The sequence below is a fragment of the Ambystoma mexicanum genome, chromosome 3q (assembly GCF_040938575.1).
Source record: "Ambystoma mexicanum isolate Mex_15411 chromosome 3q, UKY_AmexF1_1, whole genome shotgun sequence".
Classification (NCBI taxonomy): domain Eukaryota; kingdom Metazoa; phylum Chordata; class Amphibia; order Caudata; family Ambystomatidae; genus Ambystoma; species Ambystoma mexicanum.
Window position 1 is genome coordinate 923226013 of NC_090926.1, and position 13088 is coordinate 923239100.

Consider the following 13088-nt stretch of genomic DNA (forward strand, 5'->3'; position numbering starts at 1 on the left):
GCTGATCCCGACGTCCTAGCAAGATCCTACAACACAGCCATTAAAGCAGCGGTCGAAGCCATTGCACCACTTAAACCACGCAAAGCCAAGCCCACAAGCCACACCAACGCTTGGTTTACCCCAGACCTCCTTGTACTCCGCTCAGAGAAACGTGCAGCACTGACCCTCTGGCAAACCACACGCACGGATGAAGCTAAACTCAACTTCAAAACCAAGACAAAAGAATATAAAAAAGCTATAATTAGAGCCAAAGCCATCTCCTTCGAAGCCAGAATACGAGAGGCACAATCCAACACAAAAGAAATCTTCTCGATTTTCAGAGACCTAGAAACTCCCACACCCACACCACAGAACTTCACCAAAGATAAAACCTGGTGCGATGACATCCAATCAGCCATGAACAATAAGCTCAATACCCTGCAAACCAAAATTCAAAGAACTAGGCAAACACTCAACATCCCGACCACCAACAACACACCACCATCCCCACCTACGGCATCAAACTCTTTCTCCTTTAAGGACATAACAGAAACTGATCTAATCAGCATTATGAAAACCATCAAGCCATCTAATTGCAAAGGTGACATATGCCCAGCCACACTCATCAAAGACTGCACCAGCAATCTTGCCCCCTTCCTCACAGCCTTTGTTAACGCCTCATTTGCCACAAGCAAAGTCCCCTCTTGCCTAAAGGAAGCCTGGGTCTGCCCTCTCATAAAGAAAACTTCCCTCGACCCTTGCATATCCAACAACTACCGACCTATTACCACGGTCCCCTTCCTTCTCAAAATCTTGGACAAGGCTGCATATATACAGGTACAACAATTCATTGAAGAAAACAAACTTCTCGGGCTACGCCAATCAGGCTTCCGCCCAGGTCACGGGCCTGAGTCTGCACTACTTGACCTAAAAAACCAAATGGATGACGCAAGAGATTGTCATGATCTCTGCTTCCAAAAGATCAGGACTTGCCCGACTCCCTTGGAAGCAGACCCATAACCCCGGTTCCGAGTGCCAGCCAGTCCCAATTGGGACCTTTTGGACCATGTCCTGGCGCCAGTGGCACCAGGCTCATAAAGATGCCCAGTCCCAGCGCTGGAAGCGCCGGGCTCATAATGCTTGGGTGGACTTACCTGCAGCAGACCATGCTGCTTACCTGCCAGTTGAATCCTCTTCTGTTTGGGACTACTTTTCCTGTTGGGTGGGCAGGAGCCACTCCCTAGGTTCAGAACACTGGAACTCTTCTGGAAAGCAGGAACTCTTTTCTTACCTAGGCGTGGCTGTGGAAGGAGACACCTAAGCACTACAGGAGGCTATTTAAACCACACCCGATGGATGAATCTTGCTTTGCGTTATTCTGCATTCTCTGCAGCAGAACGCTCATCGTGTCTTCTGCTTCTGATCCTGGGCCTAAGGGAACAAAGGCTTACCATCCTGGAATCCAGTCTTCAGCAGCACCTGTAAAGACAAAGAAAGAACAGGTTAGCACTACGGTCCATCGGCTGTCACCAACGCCTCGCGCTGCATTCCGGCATCTGAAAGACAAAGGCTTACCTACTCTTCGCATGCTCCGGAGGTCTTCGCACTGCATTCGGGCATCTGAAAGACAAAAGCTTACCAGCTCTTCGCACGCTCCGGAGGCCTTCGGCGCTGCATCCCGCATCTGAAAGACAAAAGAAGGTGCGTTTAAAGACATTGGGCAACTTTATTACTCACGTGCCATTACTCCTTCCCACGCCGAATCCAGTGGGTATTCCAGCACCCTTCAGCTTCTCTAAAGCTCCGAACTTGTACCTGCAAGATAAAAGGGACAGTTAGTGCGCATCGTGAAGCAGGCTACAAGCGCTTACTTACGTGCTTCCAGGCGCTTCTATTCCTCACGCGGGTTCGATCCTCAACTCTCATCAGCCCGCCATCCGCCATCGTCGGAACCCTGCAAAACAAGAGATATCATTACAAAAGACTTTTAAGACATTTGAAGCGCCCAGAACTTACCGTTCGTGCAGTTAACGACGGACAGCAGTCCTCCGAGGTCAAGAGGCCTGCACCCTTATCCAGTGAAGAAACTGGTTACGGCACCCTGCCCCGAGGCAGATGGAGAGCTCGGCGTTCACTTACCTAAGGTGAGGGCGTTAACCTTTGGGGTTCTACAGGAGAAGAGAAAGGGAAGAGGAGAGAGGCACCCAATAACCCCAGTTCATTAATCCCATATTTTCTATCTGCAGACATCTTACTCTTCGAGTCAGACATACAGTGCACAGAGGTCCAGCCCAAAGAGCCAACCGTGTGTTACACATCACCTTTGAAGATACGGCATTCACCCAGTCAAGACCGGCGCCTCTGCGGGAATCAGGTGAGCGTTACAGAACGCAAAGCCCTACCGCAAAACTCCCACCCAGGCGCTATGGAAACCTCGGATACCGACCAGCTAGCCCAGTTACTTGGGGAACTAAGAGCAGAAGTACATGCAGCCCGTCAGGAAACGAATGCTCTAAGAAGGGAACTTATTATTTCCAAGGAGCGAACAGACGATCTCGCTAGACAATTGCTACAGTCACAAGCCGGACAAACTCCGTTACCCGCATCAGGGGCAAATCTTCCTTCAACATCCTCTACGAACCCAGTGCAGATCAACCTACCTGGGAATGTACCTCTGGCTCCGCCCGAACAATTTTCTGGTGACCCAAAGAGGTTTGCAGTATTTATTAACCAGTACCGGTTGCACTTCTTATGCCGGCCAGCAGCCTTTCCAACTGATCAAGCTAAGGTAGCTTTCGTGCTTTCATACCTTAGTTGCAATGCGGCAGACTGGTCGATCCCTCTAGTTAATCAAGATGATCCGGTTCTCCATGATTTTCAAGCTTTTCAGCTCAGTATGGAAAGACTGTTTGTAAGACATTCACAGGGGCAGGCCTTGGACAATGAGCTCCTTTCATTGCAACAGGGTAATCAAGACCTTTTGGCTTATATTGCGTCTTTCAACAGACTGATAGTTGAAACTCGATGGCCTGAGGACAAAAGGATTACGATGTTTTATATTGGTCTACGTGGAGAGCTCAAAGATGTGTTAGCCCAAGTAGTGAATCCCCCGCAAGACTGTTCGGACTATATTGACTTAGTCGTTCAAATTGACCACAGACTGCAGAACAGGAAGGCCGATCATTCCAAGTTTGATGCTCGAGTATTTTCCAAACCGCCAACTCCTACCAAAGGAGTAGACTCCGGGGAACCCATGCAAATAGGGGGCCTGAAAGGACCACTAACACAAAAGGAGCGGGAAAGGAGAAAACAGCTGCAATTATGCCTCTATTGCGGAAACTCGGGGCACTTTCTTGGAGACTGTCCGGTGAAACCAGCCAAGAAGGCAATAGGAGCTGCAGTTACCAGGGTCACAAACTCTGAGCAGGGAAACGACCTCGCCCGACAAGAATAGAGGTCCTCTTGCCGAGCGTTAAAACCAGTTCCGTGACCTCGCATTTCGTGATACCTATGGTCCTCATTAGCCCTGAACATCCGGATCGATTGCATGCGATTGAAGCTTACGTCGACAGCGGTGCCATTGCAATTATGTGGATCATGAAATGGTTTTGAGGATGAATCTGACTCTTTGTCCAAAGGCTGTAAAGGACGTCATTACTACGGTGGATGGTACGGAGATAGCCTCCGGACCAGTAACGCATACCACCCAAGAAGTGACGCTAGTAAGTCAAGATGGACACCATGAGAAGATCGTGTTCGATGTGATCAAGGCCCCTCAGTTCCAGATTATTCTAGGAATTCCTTGGTTAGAGAAGCACAATCCTCAGATCGATTGGCGAGCAAGAACGGTTCAGTTTCCAGAATGTGTCTCTACTTGTCACCCTCGACCTGGTGTTGCACTGGCAGCAATTTCCTCAGAGGCTCCCCAGTTACCTCCAGAATACCTAGAATTCCAAGATGTTTTCCGGAAGGATCAGGCTAACTCTCTACCTCCTCATAGGTCTTATGACTGCCAGATAGACCTGATACCTGGATCTACTCCTCCTTGTAGTAGAATTTATGCCCTCACCGAGCCTGAGAATCTTCACCTCCGACAATACCTGGATCAATACCTAGCAAATGGGTTTATTCGTCCTTCCAAGTCCCCTGCTTCCTCAGCTTTGTTCTTCGTTCCAAAAAAAGAAGGGGACCTTAGAACTTGTATAGATTATCGCGCCCTGAACCAGATCACCGTTAAGAATAGATATCCGTTACCTTTGATCCCTGAACTCCTGGACCAAGTCAGAAAAGCATGCATATATACAAAGCTGGATCTTAGAGGAGCCTACCACTTGGTACGAGTAAAAGAGGGCGATGAATGGAAGACGGCCTTCCGCACCAAGTATGGGCTATTTGAATATCAGGTCATGCCCTTCGGACTTTGCAATGCCCCGGCCGCCTTTCAATATTTTATGAACGATGTCCTCAGAGAGCTCATAGATGTGTGTGTTGTTGTTTACATTGACGACATCCACGTTTATTCTTCATCGGAAACTGATGATCGGAAACACGTGAAAATGGTCCTCGAGAGATTGCGTCAACACAAACTTTTCGCTAAGTTGGAAAAATGTGTTTTCAACGTGACTGAAGTTGAATTCTTGGGATTCATATTATCACCTAGCGGAGTGCGTATGGATTCAAAGAAGGTCGATGCAATTCTCAAATGGCCAAAGCCATCCTCCGTAAAAGGTGTTCAAAGCATGTTAGGCTTCGCTAACTTTTACCGCAGGTTTATCCTCGAATTCTCTCGAATAGTCCAGCCCATCACCGCCTTGTTAAAGAAAAACAAACGTTTTGAATGGTCTACCGAGGCGGAACAAGCTTTCCAGAATTTGAAGACTAGATTTATCTCTGCACTGATCTTAAAACATCCTCGCCCAGAACTCCCCTACATCGTTGAAACTGATGCTTCGAGCCTTGCCATGGGGGCAGTTCTATCACAAAGGGGCCCAGTAACCAATCAGTTGCATCCCGTGGCATTTTGGTCCAGCAAATTCTCGCCTCCTGAAATCAATTACACTATTACTGATAAGGAACTTCTAGCTATCAAGTCCGCCTTTAAGGCTTGGCGGCATTATCTTCTGGGGGCCCGATACACCGTTACTGTGATTACAGATCACCGAAACCTGCAATATTTGAAAACCGCAAAAGCTCAATCCTCTAGGCAACTCCGTTGGGCACTATTCTTTGCCGAGTTTGACTTCATAATTACCTATCGACCTGGTACAAAAAACGGTAAAGCTGATGCCCTTTCTCGGATGGGAGTGGAAGAACATTTGATCAATCCTAAACATAGCAGACATACAGAATTGGCATCTGCAGGGAAAGGACTTTACGGTGAAGGACAACCTATTACATTTCCAAGAACGGTTATACCTGCCCAGCACAGATTTACAGAAAAAGGTAATCTCTTGTTATCACGATTCTTTAATGGAAGGACATCCCGGTATGACCAAGACCTCGGAAAAGATCAAGCGCTACTTCTGGTGGCCGTCTTGGAAAAAGATATCAGAGACTTTATAATGTCCTGTGGAGTATGCGCCCAAAACAAGAGTCAAAAGGAAAACCAGCCGGCCTCTTACGCCCTATTGACATCCCGCCTTGCCCTTGGCATACGCTTTCTATGGACTTCATCACCGATCTACCTCCATGCTCCGGATACAATACGATCCTAGTAATCGTGGACCTATTCTCCAAGATGGCGCATTTCATTCCACTCAAAGGCTTGCCAACAGCAGCAACTCTGGCCCGAGAATTTCTCGAAAACATCGTCCGACTGCACGGTTTTCCTTCAGTTCTAATTTCGGATCGAGGTAGTCAATTTATTTCTCATTTTTGGCGAAGTTGCTGTAGGTCGGCTCAAATTGTTGTGAGACTTTCGACCAGCCACCACCCTCAAACCGACGGACAAACCGAGAGGACCAATCAAACTCTGGAACAGTATTTGCGCTGCATGCTACAACAAACTGACATAACTTGGAAAGATATCCTTTGGATAGCCGAATATGCCTACAATAACTCTGTCCACTCGGGAACTGGGAAGACCCCGTTTTTTCTTTTATACGGTAGTCACCCTCGAACCTCGGAGTTGGATCCACTCCAAGATCTTGGAACACCAGCAGTAGACCACCTGCATTCTACAATCACCCAAGCCTTTAAGGAAGCCGTTTCTCACCTTCAAAGGGCTAAAGAACAATACAAGAAAGGAGCAGACCAACATCGGAAGGAAGCCCCCCCAATATCAAGTAGGAGATCAAGTCTGGTTATCCACCAAATATCTACCTCTAAAAGGACCACGCACATTCAACCCAAGATACCTTGGTCCCTATTCCATCACTACCATAGTAAATCCAGTAGCGGTCAAGTTGGACTTGCCCCCTCACATGAAGATACATCCGGTCTTCCACGTCTCTCTATTAAAACCCGTGCAACGTCAAACCCGACTAACTACATCTCTAAAACCTATTCTAGTTGATGGAGAACTCGAGTTTGAAGTCAAAAGCATCCTGGATTCCAAGATCTCCAAATCTAAACTATTTTACCTGATTGACTGGAAAGGCTACGGTCCCCAAGAAAGATCCTGGGAACCTGCAGAATATGTCCACGCGCCTCGTCTAATCAAAAGATTTCATCGAACATTTCCTAACAAGCCCAAACCCCCGGAGAAGCCCGGTTTGGGAGGGGCCTTGAGGGGGGGTGATGTCATGATCTCTGCTTCCAAAAGATCAGGACTTGCCCGACTCCCTTGGAAGCAGACCCATAACCCCGGTTCCGAGTGCCAGCCAGTCCCAATTGGGACCTTTTGGACCATGTCCTGGCGCCAGTGGCACCAGGCTCATAAAGATGCCCAGTCCCAGCGCTGGAAGCGCCGGGCTCATAATGCTTGGGTGGACTTACCTGCAGCAGACCATGCTGCTTACTTACCTGCCAGTTGAACCCCTGATCCTCTTCTGTTTGGGACTACTTTTCCTGTTGGGTGGGGCAGGAGCCACTCCCTAGGTTCAGAACACTGGAACTCTTCTGGAAAGCAGGAACTCTTTTCTTACCTAGGCGTGGCTGTGGAAGGAGACACCTAAGCACTACAGGAGGCTATTTAAACCACACCCGATGGATGAATCTTGCTTTGCGTTATTCTGCATTCTCTGCAGCAGAACGCTCATCGTGTCTTCTGCTTCTGATCCTGGGCCTAAGGGAACAAAGGCTTACCATCCTGGAATCCAGTCTTCAGCAGCACCTGTAAAGACAAAGAAAGAACAGGTTAGCACTACGGTCTTCAGTGGCAGCGCATCTCTTACCTGGTCCATCGGCTGTCACCAACGCGCTGCATTCCGGCATCTGAAAGACAAAGGCTTACCTACTCTTCGCATGCTGCGGAGGTCTTCGCACTGCATTCCGGCATCTGAAAGACAAAAGCTTACCAGCTCTTCGCACGCTCCGGAGGCCTTCGGCGCTGCATCCCGCATCTGAAAGACAAAAGAAGGTGCGTTTAAAGACATTGGGCAACTTTATTACTCACGTGCCATTACTCCTTCCCACGCCGAATCCAGTGGGTATTCCAGCACCCTTCAGCTTCTCTAAAGCTCCGAACTTGTACCTGCAAGATAAAAGGGACAGTTAGTGCGCATCGTGAAGCAGGCTACAAGCGCTTACTAATGTGCTTCCAGGCGCTTCTATTCCTCACGCGGGTTCGATCCTCAACTCTCATCAGCCCGCCATCCACCATCGCCGGAACCCTGCAAAACAAGAGATATCATTACAAAAGACTTTTAAGACATTTGAAGTGCCCAGAACTTACCGTTCGTGCAGTTAACGACGGACAGCAGTCCTCTGAGGTCAAGAGGCCTGCACCCTTATCCAGTGAAGAAACTGGTTACGGCACCCTGCCCCGAGGCAGATGGAGAGCTCGGCGTTCACTTACCTAAGGTGAGGGCGTTAACCTTTGGGGTTCTACAGGAGAAGAGAAAGGGAAGAGGAGAGAGGCACCCAATAACCCCAGTTCATTAATCCCATATTTTCTATCTGCAGACATCTTACTCTTCGAGTCAGACATACAGTGCACAGAGGTCCAGCCCAAAGAGCCAACCTGTGTTACACATCACCTTTAAAGATACGGCATTCACCCAGTCAAGACCGGCGCCTCTGCGGGAATCAGGTGAGCGTTACAGAGATAAAGGGAAACCCGCTCTACTCCTCCTTCTAGATTTATCGGCGGCCTTCGACCTCGTCAACCACCAAGTCCTATGCCATCACCTATCCACCACAGCTAACCTCTCTCCTAATGCCACAGCATGGATCGCCTCTTTCCTACAAGGAAGGACCATGGAAGTCTTCTCAGACCTTGCCTCAGCCTCACCCACTGTTATCCTATGCGGTGTTCCGCAGGGCTCTTGCATCTCGCCTACCCTCTACAACATCTTCACTCGACCCTTATTCCTCATCCTCGACTCCCTGGGTATCTCGTACACTAACTACGCTGACGATACCCAGATCCTCCTCACTCTAACAGGAGACTATGACACTGACTCCAAAACGCTTAACAACATCTACAACACAATTCAAGCATGGATGGCAACCAACGGCCTATGCCTCAATTCAGACAAAACTGAAATTCTCATAGTTGGCTCCAAAGAGACACTCAAGAACCTTGACTCACAGTTCACCCACTTTACAATCGACAGCATAAAAATCCCAGTGGCCAACGCGGTAAAGACACTAGGTGTCTATCTGGACTCAAATTTAACAATGACCAGACAGGTGAACGCCATCGCCTCAACAGCAGCCTACCATGCTAAACTGCTCACAGCAGCCAGCCCCTTTCTATCAAAGGAAAATTGCATCACAATTGCCAGAGCTATAACAGGGTCAAGACTCGACTATTGCAATGCCCTCTTCCTGGGCACTTCCTCCAAAAACGTAGCTAAACTTAAACGATACAAAATAACGCCCTCAGAGCAGCCATTGGAATACCCAAAAAAGAGCACATCACAGAGGCGAGAAAACAGGCACACTGGCTCCCAGTAAGAGAAAGAGTTGTATTCAAAGCACTTGCCATCATCCACAAATGCATCCATCTCACTGCTCCACCCTATCTCTCCGACAGGATGCACCTCACCAGATAATCCAGGCCTACCAGAACCCCATACCCAAACATGCTCGCGAACCCCAGAGTCAAGAGAGCCAGAGCAGGTGGGGCCAGCTTCCCATACCTAGCTGCACTACACTGGAATGCCCTACCACCAACCCTGCGAGCAGAGGCCTCTCACCTAGCATTCCGAAAATCTATGAAAACCATGCTATTCAACTGACGTTTTGAAACCTAGCCGGCACACCACATTCACTGGAACACTTCAAGGTGCCCTAAACATAAAATTGTTTTGAATGATTGAGTAACAAATACTGTGAAACAAACCCTCAATGTACTACAAGCTCAGCATATACCGTCAGCTGACATGTAACCTATGTATGTAACCTTATGTATGTAACCATTGCGTAACTAAGTATGCCGCAAGTAACAGCGCCATAATGCCTTCGGGCTATATGCGCGCTATACAAATGTAAAAATAAATAAATAAAATAAATAAATAACATGAATGAATGGTGTAAAAGCCGTACACTAGGCTTTTATGTCATTCATTTACGTTACATGTTAATTGAACATGAGCTCCAAATACCTTTTTACTAAGTTGCATCAGTGCAAACTAAAAAAAGACATTCATGGAAAGTCCCAAAAAATTATGGATCTGTATAAAATGTCAGGGCATGCAGATGTTGCCCGGATCAACGTATCCAGAACTTATTTTTTTATGTAGTCTTTCTGGTGTTAGCAAGTCAGGATTTGGGGAGGTGTCTCGTTCTGGAAGAACCACGATTTTACCAGCACAATATTATGTTACTGGGCAAACATCATTTGTGACACCTGACCTTGAGGTGATGGAAACGATGCAGTTGGTGCACATTAGTTTTAGGAAGCCTAAATGCATGTTTATCTGCACTTGCATCAAGCCTGTTGATGCTGCAGTTAAGTAGAATGTCTTTCATTCCTTGGCAGAGATGCAGCGTTTGGTAACAATAGGTCGTGCACTCTTACTCCCGAACATGCAGCAATATGTTAAGGTTATGACTTCCTCGCATCAAGTCCTGGAGATACAACCTAAGACTATTCTTTACTAGAGTCTGTGAAATAAAAGAAGAGTATTAAACACCTACTTGGCAAGACCTTGTCAAAGTATACAGCCAACAGCATGTACAAAACCGCATTCATGACCAGGATGCAAAATACTGCGGTCAAGGGGTACGGGTCTTCGGTCACATTATTTAGCTGAGCACCTTCCTTTATATTCTCCAAAAATAAAATCTAGACGAAGAGGATGGAGACAAAGAGGATGGGTCAGAATCACCATGAGAACATTACTTTATAACAAATAAGAAGAGAACGGGAACATTTCTCTCTCTGTCTCAAATTCACAGTATACAATAAAGGACTCTGCAAACCACTCACCTGTACTGTGGATCTTTCACTGGCGATGAAGACCACTACGGCAACCCCACTGAGTAGCCGTGGTGTCTGGACCCACACAGATGCATGCTGCTTCATTTCTGCTCCACTGAGTGGCCCACAACTCATTGTACTGGGCAGCAGACAACAGGTGAGCTGTGTGTTGCCCTAAATGTGCGCTTGTGCAATGGCGCGTCCCCCGAGAGCACTTAAGGGTGCCTCCAATTGAGGGCCGCCCATTGTCCTATCGCATGCAATTAATGCGTGCGTGAAATCGAAGGAGTGCAAGGCAGGGCGTGAGCGGCTGCTGCTGGTTTACACGCGTGCTGAAGGTATAGTGGCATCGGGCGAGAGCAAATGAGGAGCTGCCGAGGAAGAGATTTTGCTGCATGCTAAAACGTGCTGCCATTTTTTGTTACCAGGGTAACCGACAATAACTGCGGTCCTGATTCAGAAGCTACAGCGATGCGTACCGTTGTACGGGTGTGCCTTGTTCTGCTTATAAGAACAGCCTGATTTATGTTCAGCAATTCAGACAGCCTGATTTACGTTCAGCAGCCCATGCTAGACCGCAAGATAAAGTAAAAGCATACCAGTGGAAGCATCACCTAACATAAATAAAAAATAAATAAAAAAACGAATTCAAAACTGACATTCTTCATCCTCAAAGGCAAACCATTTCCGACAGTTAAGGCAACACTATACTTCTGTGAGACAGCCATCATTGTTCGCTTTACCATAGTGGAATGGCTATGCAAGGGGTGCCTCCTAACTACTTCTTGGATGTTTAAAGTGAACCCAACATACCCTGTAAAAGGTGGAACAAAAGTTTTGACCATAAATGATTGATTGATTGATTGATTGGTTATTTATAAGGCGCCTATACACAAGTGTTTCAAGCACGATGTGCTTGCGTGCATGGATTGAATTTCTCTAGGGAAAGGAAAACGTGTCTTTTGATGCATTACCTTGCGAACTATGGCCATGAGCAATTTCAGAATTTGCCACCACTATCAGAGGACTAGTTGGCAGGTCTTTCGGAATATGAGAAGTGCATAAAAATGCTTGAAAAACATTATGAGAAATCAGTAAGCATTATCTTAGAAAGATACCACTTTTGCAAAAGCAAAGAAAACAATGGAGACTCTGTAGAACAGTGTATTATGGCTCTCGGGGTATTGGCAGCTTCATGTGAATTCGGTAGTACATTAAATGAGAGACTACGGGACCAGTTTATGTTGGAGTGTAGTTATGAAAGCCTGAGGTCTGGCTTTCTATTTTGTGCCTTGCCTTTATTGGACATACTCTATTCGTAACTGTCTTGTGCTTTTTACCTACACTGGACGTGACTAATTGTAACTGCACTTCCTGTGGCAGCTGCCCGTAACATGAGGTCAGGCTGTCTAGTCTGTGTATTCGGACTTTACTGCTCTGTAAGTTATTGTAATCACTTTAAGTGAAAGCGCCTACATACCTCAGGGTTCGGTACGCTATATATTGCGCATTGTAACCACAGGTGATCATGTAGCCGCCTTTGCAACATGAGGGCCGGCCTTCCCCTTACATTTACTTGGACCTTTCTAACTGTAACCTCATGTGATGCTGTAGCCTCCCTCGCAAAATGAAGCCCAGCTTTCCCTTTACATGTATTTGGACCTTTCTAACTGTAACCATATCTGATGATGTTTCCGCCTTTGCAACATGAGGGTAGGCTTTCCCATTTATGTTTTGAGCTACTAAGCACTTCTCACTGTATCTTATGTAACTAAGAAAGTATTCTTGTAACAGCGCCACAATCCCCGAGGGCTGCTTGTGTGCATTATAAATGTAAAATAAATAAATAAATAAAAAGCCTTGAGGTCCAAAAGTAATCTGCCAATTGATGAGTTCATCAAAGTAGCAAAAGAAGTAGAACATACACACAAATGTGTGAAGGAATTAGAAAAAAGAGTCAAGTCTGAAATGAAGAGAACAGAAGATGCACAGATCACGGAGGTTTCAGCAGGACAATCAAGGAAACCTAACAAAAAGGAGCGAGGTGTCAAGAAGGAAAGTGTGAAAAGGAGATTTGGGAAGTACAAAGAGAAAGGAATAAGATGACAGGAAGAGGTGTTCCTGATGTGACAGTTGAACAAGTTAATTACCAACTGTAATGTTCTTTCGACTGGATGGTCCTCCCACGTATTCCTGATCTTTGATATATCCATTCCAGCTTGCTGGCCTCAGAATTTTTTTTTCAGTAGAGGGCGCCACGTGTCGATGCCCTCAAGTCGATGTCCCTCGACAGCATCCTTATCAGCGCCAACATCATCACAGGTATAAATAGTTGCATGCAGCGTCCGTTGCGCAGTTACGTTTTGGAGTGTCAGCTTTGTCTAGGATGAGACGGTTACTACCCTTGAAGGAGCGCAGGCTGCAACAACAAGGGAAGTTTTACTGTGGGGATGGATAGGAGGGGCGATAAGGAATACGTGGGAGGATCATCCAGTCGAAAGAATGTTACAGTTGGTAAGTAACTTGTTCTTGGATTGTGTCCTCCCACGTATTCCTTATCTTTGATAGACTCCCAAAGCAG

The 13088-nt window shown here is 46.8% G+C and overlaps 1 protein-coding gene across 1 annotated transcript in view; it reads right to left on the reverse strand.

Annotated features, from left to right (window-relative positions):
- LOC138583117 (ATP-binding cassette sub-family A member 9-like) overlaps positions 1-13088 on the reverse strand; it is a 2332105-nt gene that overhangs the window by 1602957 nt on the left and 716060 nt on the right. Inside the window, exon 9 of the mRNA XM_069655077.1 lies at positions 10225-10372. Within this exon, the coding sequence (XP_069511178.1) occupies positions 10225-10372 (148 nt within the window). The remainder of the gene's footprint in view (positions 1-10224; positions 10373-13088) is intronic.